We start from the raw sequence: 15,125 nt of genomic DNA, 5'->3' as shown, positions 1-15,125 counted from the left end.
ACCAAGAACAAAAGAATCTCCTTTGAATGGGCAGCGGGCAAAATAGGGGTTCCTTAGGTACACGATTTTTCGAAAACTATTAGATGCATTTGAATCAATTTTGTGATAAATTGATTAGGAAGGATGAATCTTAACAGTAAAAGTTGTAACTTTTCCCCTGCTACTATATTTTAGAAGATATTCGTTGTCAAATATCTCAAAATTTGAATAGGCAACCTGCCTTCTCGTGCCGAGCTTCTCTACGGTGACGTAATCCATCCACGGACAACTGCGCATACGATCTGCGCAGCCGGGAAGAACCCCCTGCCTTTTCATTTCATACAGTTTCATGTACACAGGAAATTCACAACGCAGCAATACAGGCAAGCATAAAATCATTCATACTATGATATTATATCATGACAGACAGTTATTTTTCGAGGAACGAAACCGTCTATTTTGGTCATTACGGAAAAAGATTGTCGCTGTAGAGAATTCAACCTTTTTTTATTGATTGGAAATAAATTATAGATTGTGTATTTACATTTTTACTTAAAATAAACGCAAGGAATGTATAATTATTTTGTCTGAATAACTCGTGCGTAAGTAGATGTGCAATTCAAGTCGATTATAAGATACGCTGGTAATAAAATGTTACTAAACTACACAAAACACCAGATGGCGGACATAAACGTTTTCTCGACTAATCATTGAAGTGACATTTATATTCTGCCATACAATAAATGGATGGTAATATGTGCATGAAATATGGAAAGACGGTACTGTGTCTATTACATAATGTAAGAGGTAGATGTTTGAAGCGTTCAAATAAGTAAAAAAGAACTGATAAATGAAAGACAAGAAATTACCATGCATTAGAGGTCTGCACGGGCTCGGGCCAGGCCCTCGGGCCTAAGCCCGGCCCGGCCCGCGGGCCGGACTCGGGCCATAAATAACCAGAACTTCTCTTGCTCGGGTCGGGCCCGGGCCTTGTGGCTATTTTGTTAGCGAATATTGTCATCGAAAAATAATTTTTAATTATTGAAATTATGGTTAACTTCGAGAATGAGAATACATTTTTTTATAACAGCTAGTTAACGAAGTACAACAGTGCCCATTTTTTTTTTCAAATGCTGAATTGGAAAGTAATTTTAATTATGTTTTCGGGCTCGGGCCGGGCTCATGTTTACTTATTATCGGACTCGGGTCGGGTTCGGGTTTCTTTTCCTCGGGCCGGGCCGGACTCGGGCCTAAGACCTCTACCATGCATTGAAACAGTGCTAAATACTAGTTGTCCGTACAGTGGTAGTCAGCTAAAAAAAAATGTATGCTGTACGTAAATCCTCATGAGTTCGAACGCGGACCTCCGTGACGGAGTTGTTATCACATCGCCAGTTGTTTCGGGTTGAAATCCGGCCTGGCGTTTGAGCATGGATGTTTTTGTGAGTGTCCCTTCAATTTCATCACATCATCCTCATATTCGTGATTAGCCAGAAGTGGCAGAGAAGCGATATATCATTCTATGTAGAGTAGAATGGAAGAGAACTACTGCTGGTAAAAAAGTAAAGAAAATGACTAAAGTAATAACTATAAAGTGAATGAACATGAACAAATGCGAGAAATAAAGTGAAAGAAAATTACCGAGAATCTGAAAAGACTTAAAACGAAAGAAAATGTAACAATGATGAATTAGTGTCGTTACTCGTCCGCTACAGAGCGTGATGATATATATTAACAATAACAGGTGAATATGTAATGCTTTATACAATATGACCACTGGGGTGTAGTCCATGCTACCGCATTTACCGCCGGTGAACCAACTTTTTTCATATCTTTAATATATAGGTAATTGCTCATTCTATATTATGAAAACTACTTAAGCCAGAATTTAAGTAAATTATTTATATTAAAGACTGGTTTATGTACACCAGTGACCGTGTACATAAGCGAGTGTCTGTTTAAAAACACGCGGCCTGCGGGCGTCAGTAACACCGCTGCAAACGGCGTTGGCGGGAGAGAACTGCTTGTTGCTTTCTGCTTTCTGTACCGCGCTTGACATGCAGTGCTGCTCAGGGTGCGAAATTACTGCAGATTGGTGGGGGCAGACAGACACACACATTTTACATATATATACATATATAATGTCATTAAATATGTGTCAATTATTAAATAATCAAATTACGTATATTATATAATATGCAATATATTATATCGACTGTCCATCATTCAAAATGTAATTGGGAATTGAATATTTTAATATACTACCAATACCTGAGTAAGGGGGAGGGGTAAAAATTAAGATACATTAAGCAGATAAGGGTATATTACCCTTATTTGTGATAACAGTTTCCTATATAAAATTCACATCTAATGCTATTACGTGTTTTATTAATATATTTATATACTTTGCGGTAGCTAACGAAAGGCGATGAGAAATGGAGAAGAAATAACAAGTCGGACTAATTTCTGTGTTCTGGGGATTGCTGGGTTCAGTGTCCTTAGAGATGAGGCTCTTTGTTGTCCGTTCTTTGAGTATGTTTTGGATATTATATATATTCGAAACAAAACTCTCCCCCCCCCCCCCAGAAAAGATTGGCGAAGGGGAATCCAGGTACAATTTTAGGTAAAAAGGGATATTTTATGAAAAATATAGATTTTTTTTACTTGCATGCCTGCATTGGTGTTCTATTTCTATTGTATCTATTTAATCTATGTAAGGTCTATAATTATTTACAACTAGCTGATTATCCGGCGCTGCCCTTGTATTTATTTATCCCAATCTTCTATTAGACAGAAAAATAATGAATTCTAACTATAGTGTAAAATGAACTTGGGAGTTGAACGGCATTGGGAGTGTCACTATTCATCTTAGCGACCCCGAAAACTATCAATTCCACACTAATATCGGCCGTTTTCGATTATTTTTACATGTCACTCCCTTCCCAACCCCACTCCTAGGGGTGCCAGGGGTCTCTTACCCCCACAGTATTGCTTTCCAGATTGTAAGTGATTTATGTGTACCAAGTTTGGTTAAAATTGGCCCAGACGTTCGAAAGTTATACCGGAACACACACACACACATACATGCATCCATTTTTGTATATATACAGGGTGTCTCATGAGTAATAGCGCAAACTGACACAGGTGAAAGTACACGATAATAGAAGCAAAAAAAGTGTTACTAAACATGGGTCTGCAAACGAGCCGTTTTCGAGATAATCGCGAATGTGTGGTTACAAGCCGCCACTGACTTCATTGTTTGTAAACGTCGTCCTAGTTGGTAAAATGTTAATAATGTGTGCGAATATCTGGTTACAAGCCGTCATTGATTGAATTTTGTAAACACGGATTGCTTTACTCCTTTCGCGATCCGAGGTTTGCTCTTTGTTTACAGTGCTGTACTGCGTAGTGGAAATTGAACCTTACAGCAACGAAGAGTACATTTTACCAACTAGGACGACGTTTACAAACAATGAAGTCAGTGGTGGCTTGTAATCACACATTCGCGATATCTCGAAAACGGCTCGTTTGCAGATCCATGTTTACTGAGACTTTTTTTGCTTCTATTATCGTGTACTTCCACCTGTGTCAGTTTGCGCTATTACTTTTGAGACACCCTATATAGAAGATAGATACGAATTGATGCGGTCAAATTTTAGGAATACGCCACTGAAAGTGATGTTAAAGAATGAAAATAGATACCAATGAAGCCGTTTAAAACCTTTACCAGCCTCAGAACAATTGCATTCCGTAAAAATATTAGGTCAGTCAAAAAGTAAATGCAATCATTTTTTTTATTTTTCACAGCAACAATAGAAAACTTACAATGATATCATTTTTCAACATAGTCCCCCTGCACTTCAATACACTTGGTCCAACGTTCCACAAGCTTTTACGATACCCTGAGAAAAAAGGTTTTCGGTTGAGCAGCAAGCCACGTATGCACCGCTTCCTTCACCTGTTGATCTGTGTCGAATCGACGGCCTCTTAAAGCATCTTTAAGTGGACCGAACAGATGGTAATCCGACGGGCCGAGATCGGGACTGTATGCAGGATGCTCTAACACCCTGAAGCCCAGATTCTGAAGAGTTTGAGCGGTGTTGGCGGCGGTATGGGGACGCGCGTTGTCATGCAACAAAAGAATGCCTTCCGACAATCGACCTCGTCGTTTGCTTTGAATTGCAGGCTTCAGCTTGTTCGAAAGCATATCACTGTTTCGTTCACTGTTTATTGTTGTCCCCTTTTCCACATAATGTTCCATAATTACCCCTTCTGAGTCCCAAAAAAGTGTGAGCATCACTTTCGCTGCAGAGTGTTGACGCTTGACTTTTTTTTCACTGGAGATTCAGGGTGTTTCCATTCCATGCTCTGGCGTTTGCTCTCAGGTTCGAATTGATGGATCCATGTTTCATCTCCAGTGATGATTCGTTTCAAAAAGGCTTCACGTTCGTGAGCATGTCTGTCCAATAATTGCTGACAGATTCTCACACGATTTCGCTTGTTCTCCTCAGTGAGTTCTTTAGGGAACCATCTCGCACAGACTTTATGAAAGTTGAGCCTGTTATGGATAATTTCATATGCAGAACCATGACTAACGCGCATTTTGTTTGCCACTTTATCGTCGGTTATTTTTGAACTTTTCAATCCACTAGTAAACACTTCGCAGCGGTAAAACATTGTCACCGTATTGTGCTGAAAGTCTTCTATGGATTTCAGCTCCTGGTACACCTTCAGACCACAAAAAACGGATTACAGAACGCTGTTCTTCTATGGTACACACGGACAGTGGCACAGCCATGTTTACTTGGCAACACTGCAGAGCGAACTGAAGTGATGACGCTGTAATCTGCCACAGGCGAAGACAACGATACTATCTATCGGCTTGCGAGCGCAGAAAGCTGTACAGCCAACCTACGAAAGAAAAGAAAAACATTGCATTTACTTTTTGACTAACCTAATACATCACATGCAAGACAAAACGAATAAAAGTAATGGTAGACAACATACCTGTTAATATTTATGCTTGGCACTGTACCGCTATTCGTTTTGGCATTAATAATTTAACTCGTTGCGAGAGCAAAAATTGATTTAAGTCCACTTTAATGCTTGGATGTGTGAATCGGGACTAGACATAGTTTAAAGTGGGACCCCAACTACTACTTCCGGGTATCGAAACCAGGACCCTCTGATAACAAGTCAGTAACGTTACGTCATCATTGCAAGAGCTCTAGGGCAAAGATGCAGTGATGTATCTGTTGTGTAAGGTGCTGGCACCTAGGCAATCAAAGCTGCACTATGCCAGTGCCTGAGGCAGTACGCAGTGTTGCCACATGAAGGGAAATTTCCCTATTGCAGGGAAATTCGGACCGAAATTTTAGCCAAAAGGGAAAAGGGAATTTCGATTAAAAATACCACAATTGCAGGGAAATTTTAAAGTCATATGACTACATTACTATAGTTTATGTTAATTTCGAATTTCATATCCACATTTTTTATTTTTCTGTTCCTACTTGTTTCTGCTCCTTTAAGTTTATTGTACGTTGGTTTTATGCATCTTTGGATAAATAGTAACGATGAGGATTTACAATTAAATAAATTCCTGACCAGGATTCAAACCTGGGACATCTGATCAGGAAGTGATGAAACTGAAATGTGAATTTTTTTAAAATATTTTTTATTCTAACGAATAATTCCACCACCACTACTAATAATGCTGCTGCTGCTGCTACTACTACTAATTATTATTATTATTATTATATAATTTGATTAGGTGAAGGGAAAAATTGGTCCAAAAAGGGATATTTTGCCCCTTGGAAAGGGAAATTGTGCCCTCATATTGTGGCAACACTGGCAGTACGTCCTCCGACCCGCACCGATATACAGTAGAGCGTCGATTATCCGAACGTCGGTCAACCGAACGACCGCTTAACCGAACTGTGTACTCGCTCGCACCTGTTACTCTCCCACCCTACCGTCCATCATCCCCCTCACTCATGGCCGTATTTAGAGGGGGGTTTCTAGGGTTCAAACCTCCCCCGAAATATCTGACATGTTGGATTAATGGAAGTTCAGAAACCAAAATCTGTAACTATTTTCAATTTTTTTTTTTCGAAGCATCATAAAAAGTACAAGGAGACAATGTTGAAACGATCGAGCTAGAATTTTCATATATTTGGAATTCTGAAAGTTGAGTGAAACAGGATTTATTCTCGGAATCGCAGCCCACCCGTGACCCCTCCATTTTCATTTCTGCTGTCCTCTTTCCAGTTTAGTTCCTGCGTCACAAGGAATATACACTGAAAATTCCCTTATGATTGTCCCAAAATTCCCTTTCCAACTTTTAAATTCCCTGTCCGATAAAGTCAAAAATCCCCCTTCATAGGAGTTCAAACCTAGGATCTCCAGTTTCGTAGCGCATTACGTTCGCGATTGAGGTTACAATCCATTCACCAGGCTAAGTTTTTAAAGAGAGTAAGTAACTGGTTCCACACTTTTCAAAATTCCAAAAATTAAGTTATAAGGTCAAACAACAAAAACTTTATGACTAAAATTTCTATCTAAATTTTAGAGCTTTTTCTTGAAGGTGTCTTAAAATTTGATAATAAAGTATAATAATTGTGCATTTCAGTACACACTGTACGAAACGTAAAAAAAAAAAAAAAAAAAAAAAAAAAACTTGTGCTCGATATTCACTCATCTGCTGAATTGAGTAAGCCACCTTAAGGATATAATAATAATAATAATAATAATAATAATAATTATTATTATTATTATTTTGGAATAAAATTGTTTTATTATGAAATTTTAATTATTATTATATAATTATTGTTATTATTTCTATTATTCAAATTTCTGGCGACGCCCATGGGAACAATTATAAATGAACCCCCCCGAAAATTTTTCTTGACTACGGCCATGCCCTCACTCCCAAACCAAGTTTCCCACAGTAGTCGCCGCACTGAGCCACCGCTGGCGGAACATTGCTTCTAATGGGGCCTTCATAAGGCGCTGCTGACCGGCCAAGCCGCCAGTCGCTGTGTTTCAACAATCAGCACACTTCTGTCGGTGTATGTATTGTTCATGCAAAATGCGTATGTAATATGTACATATTTTTGTTTAATAAACTGTACCACATACTATATATTCCTACTAAAGTTGCCTTTGTACGTTACTTTGTAATACTTAAAGAGATGCCCGTTTTTATGAATAAATTTACTGTACAGTACTTCTTTTTGGCAAATAAACATGTACAGTTCGATTATCCGAACAAACCAGTTTTCCGAACACCCATGTCCCCCAATTACTTCGGATAATCGACGCTCTACTGTACCTCGCTTATCTCTTGCTCTGGCTAGCACGGCAAACACTACATATCAACGATCTTCTATCGTCTGGTTTTGGGAGGGTTGGGTGGGGGGAGCATACCCCCTTTTTTAGCGGTCGCATAGTAAGATTCATTGAAAGTTCATAGTTTGTTTTTAGACTTCATTTAGTATGAGACTTCTTCAGAGAAGCGTACATGTACCTTATGGATAAGGTTTTGTTAATAGTAATTGCAACTTCAATCCATTGTTGGCAATTGTAAGTTTCGAGAGCTGATAGCGTCGAGACGAAGCGTCAAGGACAATAACATAATCAAGAAAAGCGGTTTGCCTTAATGATCTCTGTACATTGTGAAAGTTTGTTTGTTGGCACATGACACTAGTATGTATTGTTTATACTGTTTATACTCGAGACGAGACCCTACGAATGTCAGGGGTCCCAGGTTCGAATCTCGGCTTGGGTGTTCTTTACGAGTGTCCCTTCATGAGTTCCATCCTACCATCACTCATCCTTGTTGTCGCAATTCGCCAAAAGTGGAAGACAAGCGACGTTAAAACAACTTCGGCGCCAAGAGTAATCGTCTAGGGTTACGGTTCGGAGGTGCGATGTTGAAAATCAAGAACACATGAAACGTGCATTTGTGCATTAGTCTCTACACAAAACACCAATCAACTTTTAGAAGGTTTCTATGAGAAATAAGCCAATGAAACTAAAGACTACTATAGAGTGACTTGCATCATTTTTGCCACAACCACCACATGTTTTGTAATTTGAAGCGAGCAAACTTTCTCAATACATTCTACCGGGTTGCCAGAATTGAAGTTACCCAACTCAGAGCCCTCTGTAGCCTGTTTGAGGCATCGTAGAACTCTAGAATTTGGTGAATGCACTATGCAGACCACGGGGAACAGATTGGCGATAAAAAAAAATAGTTCAATTTTCCGCCACCAGGTTGAAATGTGGCGCTGTACTTCCATGATGGGTTGTATACATAATCACGTTAAGTGATTTAGATGATTTATCAATTAAAAAGACATTTGTTAGTGGCTAGAAGTTGCGAGAAAATAATCTCTCGTTTATTGCAAGATTGCAAGGTAAAGGTAAATCCATAACCAATTGAAGCAGTTTACGTCATTATTACAACCCATCATGGAAGTACAATGCCACATTTCAAACTGGTGGCGGAAAATTGAACTATTTTGTTATTTTTTTATCGCCATCCTCTTCCCCATGGTCTGCATAGTGGATTCACCAAATGTCAGAGTTCTACGATGCCTCAAACAGGCTACAAAGGGCTCTGAGATGGGTAACTTTAATTCTGGCCACTCGGTATCTTACAAAGGAGTAAACAATTGTTAAAAATGCTGACGAAAGGAAGACATCAGCCGATGTTTTTGTAGAGACTGCCTCTGGTAGGAATGTAGGAGTCTTCCCTTTGACATTTTGATCAATGGCTTGCCTGTTGTATACATTATAGCGGTCTCGCTTCAATACCTAACATTCTACGCTCAATGATGATTGATTTAATCTACGTCCGTCGCCTTTCCGCTGTTTTGGCTAATCGCGACTCTATGCTCAATGTAACTACATCTTTTTTCAACAAACCATAACGTAATATGACACTTCAAGAGCTAATAGTGTTTTAGGTTGGAAATAGGTTTTGCGCACCCCTCGACACACCTCTGCACCGTCCCTGCGTCAGTATCAAAAATCCACAAATCAAATCGTGACGTGCCTTCTATATTATCCAGCCGGCTCGGGGTGGCAGAGTGGTCAGCGCAACGCGCCACGACACCGGAAGTCCTAGGTTCGAATCGTATGTTTGTCTGGCCTGTTGAATTGAAGAACAACATTGGAAAGAGGAAAATAAAAATGAAAACATAATAATTGAAAATCGCTTTGGAGCATGATGCTGATCACATCACGTCCGCTACGGCCGAGACAGAGAATGTGTGGGAACCAGTGGCGTAGCATAGGCGTGGGCACCGCCGTTCACCTCTCGACATTTCGTGAAGTTTTTCGAAAATATTTGTGAGGATACACAGTGCGTATCTTTAAAATCATATTTTTTTTTTACTGGTATTCAAGATCAAATTTCAATTTGGAATCGTGAGGGTATCGGCATCAGTATCGGTTCGAAGCGGTATCGGCTCAGCCCTGGTGTATCCGGAGAAATCCGCATCGTACAAATCGAATTGTAAAGTAAATTTAGTTTATGTAAAAAAAAAATCTCGGACGTGATGGAGGGTCTTGGTTTCGATTTTATACAACTTTGGCTCGTTTTCGATTCTCAGCCTAACTCGCGAATCCAAAGTTGTCTTTCTTTGCATAAATTTAAGTGTCTTAGGCAAGATTTCAACAATCAGACAATGCCTACGGTATTCCACCCTACTGCGTGGCCGGAGATACAAACAAGAGCCCCTCCCCTCGCAGGGCTTCATTCATGAACTGTGGACGCATACTATCAGAAAATAGATCCCATGCTTAATCTAACATTGTTTGTAGGGGGGGTATGCGGGGGTCAGTCAAAACCTTCCAACCTTCCAACCTATTTCAGGTAATCATTTTCGAATCCAAACAGTGGGTACATTTTGAACGGTGGTGCATGAAAAACGCTTAATTTTTCTGTAATTTTCTACAATGCAAGTATTCTTTTCTTTTTAATGTACCTTTTTATTCCAGAAATGCAAAAACAATCTTTCCTGCCAAAAATAACGCGATGAATTTGAGATTTTCAGTGTCCAGAAGGCCTCAACACTGTTTTCTTTTAAAACTTCCTTTTCGTACCAAAAAACAAGTCTGTCCTGCACACCCCTAGGTATTAGTACTACAATGCGATGCGATCCATTGTAGTGTAGACCGCCGCGTCGGTGTTGCGCTATCGGTAAGCGAGGCACTCGCGGCCGTTTGTCGGCATCGTAGAGTGTCGATGAAGGAAACGCACAACAGTTTCCGTAATTATTTTAAAAAGTGATTCACTCACCAGATTTACAAAAAAAGGTGTTCGAACTAGTCGCCTTGGATGCGCACACATTTTTGATACATCTTTATTAAGACACCCACTAAGGTAAGGTGGCGGTGGGGCAAGAAACAGGTTTTTATGTTGGTCCTGAAAGTAGACAGGAGACTGCGAAGTGATAAGGGTCCTTGTTTCGTATTGTGTGGCCTTTTTATTAGTCTTGCCACTGTGAAGTAATAGGGTGCTTGTTACGTATTGTATGCTAGTGCAACCACAAAGTGTGTTATGGTTCAGCAAATGTTTTCTACTGCACAGCGTGTATTTATTTATGATTCATATGTGTTAACTCAATCGGCAAGTGAATTCAAAGGCGGTTTGAAACAAGATTCCAGGGTGCAAAGATCCATGCGATTTTTATCTCTGGGGTAGATAAAAAAAATGCTGTATACAAGTCAAATCCACACACCCTGGAAAAACTGAAACGTGACAACTGCCAAGAAATTACTAATATTTTACAACGGGAACTGTAGCGAGTTATGGGTAACTTCATCAAGAGGTGTGAAAAATGTGTGTACAACGAAGGCAGCCAGTTTTAGCATTTTCTTTCATAAATTGGTAAGTTATCACTCTTTAAACTAGTTAAAGTGCTTGATTCACGCCTCCCTTGCCGATAGTGAAAACACCGACGGACAGCCTACACTTCAATGGATTACTCTGTACTATTGAATAAATGGATTAACAGTTGAAAACGTTTTTAATAAAATCTATTTTGTTTTCTTCTGCAGTGTGGCTTTGAGTAAGAAGTTTCCTGCCAGTTTGTGTGCACCATAGCACTGCTACAGTAGAATCGGATATGCCATCAGTAGTGGACATTTTGCCGGACGAAATATTACTGAAAATATTTTCATATATTTCAATATATGATCAACTTCTAAGTTTAAGTCGCGTGTGCAGACGATGGAAGAATATTGTGAACGCGCCAATTTTGTCACAGAAGTTTGTGTTCGTGTGCGACTACAACAAAACAACTACAGAGACCATAAGGTTTCTCTCTCAGGTACCATTTCTCGGCCATTTTCATATGGAATGTCGCTATAAAAAGGACGATGAGACGAGCATTTTAAATGCACTGTACCGGCATTGTAAAAGAGTGCATTCACTTATCTTGAAGAATGTATCCGTGAATGGTTATGTACTGTTTCGCCAGGTGTTGCAAAATCTAAAAGAGCTTCAAGTCATGCACATAGATAGCGCTTGGCCTTTCTTCGAAGCGCCTGTTCATGAATTCCCCACAGCGTTCGGACAGTCTACATATTTGAAAAAGTTATTTCTTCCTTCTTTTAAGGTTCTGCGTAGTTCACATCTCCGAGCGATTGTTGACAACTGTAGATTCTTGGAAGAACTGGATATCAGCTCGGCGTGGGGCATCAGCGATACAGACATAGTGTACCTGATCGAGCAGAGAAAGGATACTTTGGTAAACCTCAAAGTGTATGGTTCCATGTTAACAGATGAATCTTTCGGCAAAATCTCCAAGTGTCGGAAGTTGGAAACACTTCAGATTCGCTGTTGCCAGGGCATGAGCAGTTCGAGCCTTAACAGCATGAGTGCCTTACATTTGAAATCACTAGCGCTGCTCCAGGCAGTCAAGATACCGTCACGTGACATGTCGAGACTGCTCAAGGAAGGGCACGCTGCGAACCTGGTATATTTGGACCTTTCTTCCTGTGATTTAATAGATGATCAAGTTGCTCACAGCATAGCAATGCACTGCACTTCATTGCAAAGCCTTTCCCTTGTCGATTGTGGAGGGATAAGCGACAGGGGAGTGAAAACAATTCTATCCGGCCGCAAGAGCCTCAGAAGACTGGTAATATCTCGCATGTACTCTCTGACCGGAGAATTCCTGAGTTTCATACCTATCTACGGAACGTCTCTGAAATATTTGCAAATTGATAAGCACCTTCAAAACATGCTACCGTACATTGAGGATAATCCCGAAGCCTTCCTGAATCTTAAAATCGAGTGGGTCTAGCATTTGCCTATACGGCTTTTCAGGTATCGTTCTGAACCAAAGACTTCTTCTCTCTTTACTGATTATTTACTTTCGACTAGATAGAGGCTTGTTCCTTAACATGCCTTCTTTGTCATTTCTTCAACCGGTATAGGTCAAGGGGAAGCATGAGTGGCATAGATATGTTGGGGGAGTGTCCGAATCCCAGCGCACTGTTACGTTAATTGCCGTCCGAATCGAAAAGTTCCCGAGACGATCGGCTATCGACAGCCTTAGCAACTTGGAAATACATGCTGACAGCACCAAACCTGACATGACTAACCTCTCCACGTAGGTATAGAATAATAGAAATACGCATATAAATACGTTAGGCAGTTTAACTTTTGTTTATTTAAGCAATTATGTGCATACGTGAGTAGGTTAGGTAGGTCAGATTTGGTGCTGTTAACATGTATTTACAAGTTGCTAAGGCTGTCGGTAGCCGCACATGTTCCCTAGTAGGGCAGTTCCTGTTCTTTCCGTCAAGTGTCATTCAAACGTCTCCCACCACGGCACGCGGCTGAGGTGCACAATACAGAAGCAGACGCCAACGACACATCACTTTCCACCTATTTACTACTTAATTTTAAAATGTGGCCTGCGATTTCTTACTTTATAAATGTTCTGAATGCAGTTTTATCGATAAAATATCCAAGAGATTTTGAGTTTTAGATCGTCTGTTCAATAAACGCTATCTTCACAGAAAGTTTCAATATGGCAGCCGAACGTAGGGCTACAGCGAATTGAAGCGTGAACCTTCTATCTCTTCCTTGCAACTCTATCTATGACACAGATTCGAATTAGGATTCCTTGGGTAGAACGGCGTTTAGGCAGTAGAAGCTGCTGATTCGGACAAACCCTTAGGGGTTAGTCACAAGCTATATACAAATATATTTTAATCATCCAGTACTATGCTAATGCGAGATTTGTGCAGTTTTGATTAAAAGTTGATATTGTTTAGTTCGAAATATAACAAGCTTATATGTATATAAGTTGAATTTGAATAGAGACGTTTTCTTTAAAATACAGAGAGAGTAGAAAATACTTCTGTATCTTGTCAAATTATTCCAGAAAGAGGATAAATGTTGCAAGCGGTTTTAGGGATGGGACACAGACTTCGGTTTAAAAATCCAAACGAAGAGCCTATGCTGCGTTTATCGAGAACTCGTAGCATCGAAACAAGGAATCAAACAGAAAAAGCAATGAAGGAAAGTTGTTTGCCTTAATGAGATTTATATACTGTGAAAGTGTGCCGTGTAATGCTGTAAATGTTGTTATACTAGAGACGAGACTCTCATTCCGATACGAGACGAGACTGTACCAACATTCGTCCCGGTACCATCCCTAAGCTGTTTGCAGGTTAGAAATAGAAGGAAATACAAATGTATAACATTAAATGTGTAATTCTCAACTGGCTGTATGCATATAATGACTAACATTATACTCTCAGAACAGTGCCTTCTTAAGAATGTACATGAACAGATATGTTGCAATGGACGTGAACATATTTCAAACATTTTCAACAAAGATTTAATTTTTAACATAAGCTACAATCCTGTTCCTCTGTGGAATTATATGTGTTTACATTTTTACTTCCAAGATGTTAAGAGTTATTAAGTAAGTGTATTTTCATTGAGGTTTAAATTGTTCATATTGTAAATAGTTATAGAACCTAACCTACTGGATTTTTGTGAGAATGGAACATGGTGTATGATGTGAAACTGAAGACGAGGTATGAAAAACGCACACACGTTTTAATAAGACTTCAAGCAAATTCATATTTATATATTATACATATAATCTATGCTTTATGTACATAAGCTGCTCTTGAGAATATTTTAAAGTAAGGGTCATATTTCTGTGTTCATGACGTTAGAAAATTCAATGAAGCAAGAATATGAATTGTTCCTTGCAGAATTTGTCAAGTAATGACGTCTTATGTTCAATACAGGGTAATTCATAATTTCCTTCGGAGTTTCTGGACTCAATAAAAAGTGACCAAGATCGACACACCAGAGAGAATTATATATCCACAGACAAGGGAAAGACCCTTGGCCTTATCTGTGGTATATCATTAGATGTGGAAACCCGCCAAGTTTTTGTAGAAGATTACGGATCCTTAATATGTTCTCCATTGCAGATGTGACACAAGTCAATCCTGCAATCTACTGGGACTGGTCAGTCAAGGAGGTGGTAGCACAATACGAGGGGAGAGTGAAAAGTATTGAGCCTCATGTGGAAGTAGTGATGCTAGGTAGTTAAAATTTTGGAGGATGTAAGTTTGAGTTTTAGGATACTCTGTGCGAACTTTTATGAAATTCACATGTTTTCTTCTACTTATTTGTCAGATTGAAAATGAATCAAAGTGTCAGAGAAGAGAGTAGCCGACAGGACCGTGATTCGGTACCTCTGTCGGAAAGGCCTCACTGCACAGGCTGCTTTGGTCGAGTGTGGCTTCACCGCACTTCCCCATCCACCTTATTCCCCCGACCTGCCTCCGTCAGATTTTCCTCTTTTCCCTGCTATGAAGAGTTTATTTCGAGGACGTCACTTCCACACGGAGGAAGGCGGTCATTCAGTGGTGCGAGACTCAGGGCAAATCATTCTACCAGATGACTGTAAACAAACTGCAGCACAGAATGCATAAGTGCATTGATCTGGGCGGGGGGGGGGGGGGTGATTATAGAGATTATGTAGAGAAATTGTAATGAGAAACTGTAGCTCAAACACCCCTTCCCTGTGAGTCTCAGAACTTTTCACTCTCCCCTCGTAGTTATGTCCTTGCTCTTCATAGAGGCAACCGTTTTCTAT

General features: G+C 39.8%; 1 protein-coding gene across 1 annotated transcript; it reads left to right on the top strand.

Annotated features, from left to right (window-relative positions):
* The first annotated feature begins 305 nt into the window (after window positions 1-305).
* LOC146000225 (uncharacterized) lies at window positions 306-14,917 on the top strand. The gene is made up of 2 exons (XM_083137626.1): window positions 306-362; window positions 11,047-14,917. The coding sequence occupies exon 2, from the start codon at window positions 11,115-11,117 to the stop codon at window positions 12,294-12,296; it is 1,182 nt and encodes a 393-aa protein (XP_082993752.1). The 5' UTR covers window positions 306-362; window positions 11,047-11,114; the 3' UTR covers window positions 12,297-14,917.
* The last annotated feature ends 208 nt before the right edge of the window (window positions 14,918-15,125 follow it).

This window comes from Lepisma saccharinum, chromosome 16 (assembly GCF_977018435.1).
Source record: "Lepisma saccharinum chromosome 16, izLepSacc3.1, whole genome shotgun sequence".
Taxonomy (NCBI): domain Eukaryota; kingdom Metazoa; phylum Arthropoda; class Insecta; order Zygentoma; family Lepismatidae; genus Lepisma; species Lepisma saccharinum.
Note: the sequence above shows the minus strand (reverse complement) of the source record. Positions and strands in the feature narration are given on the sequence as shown.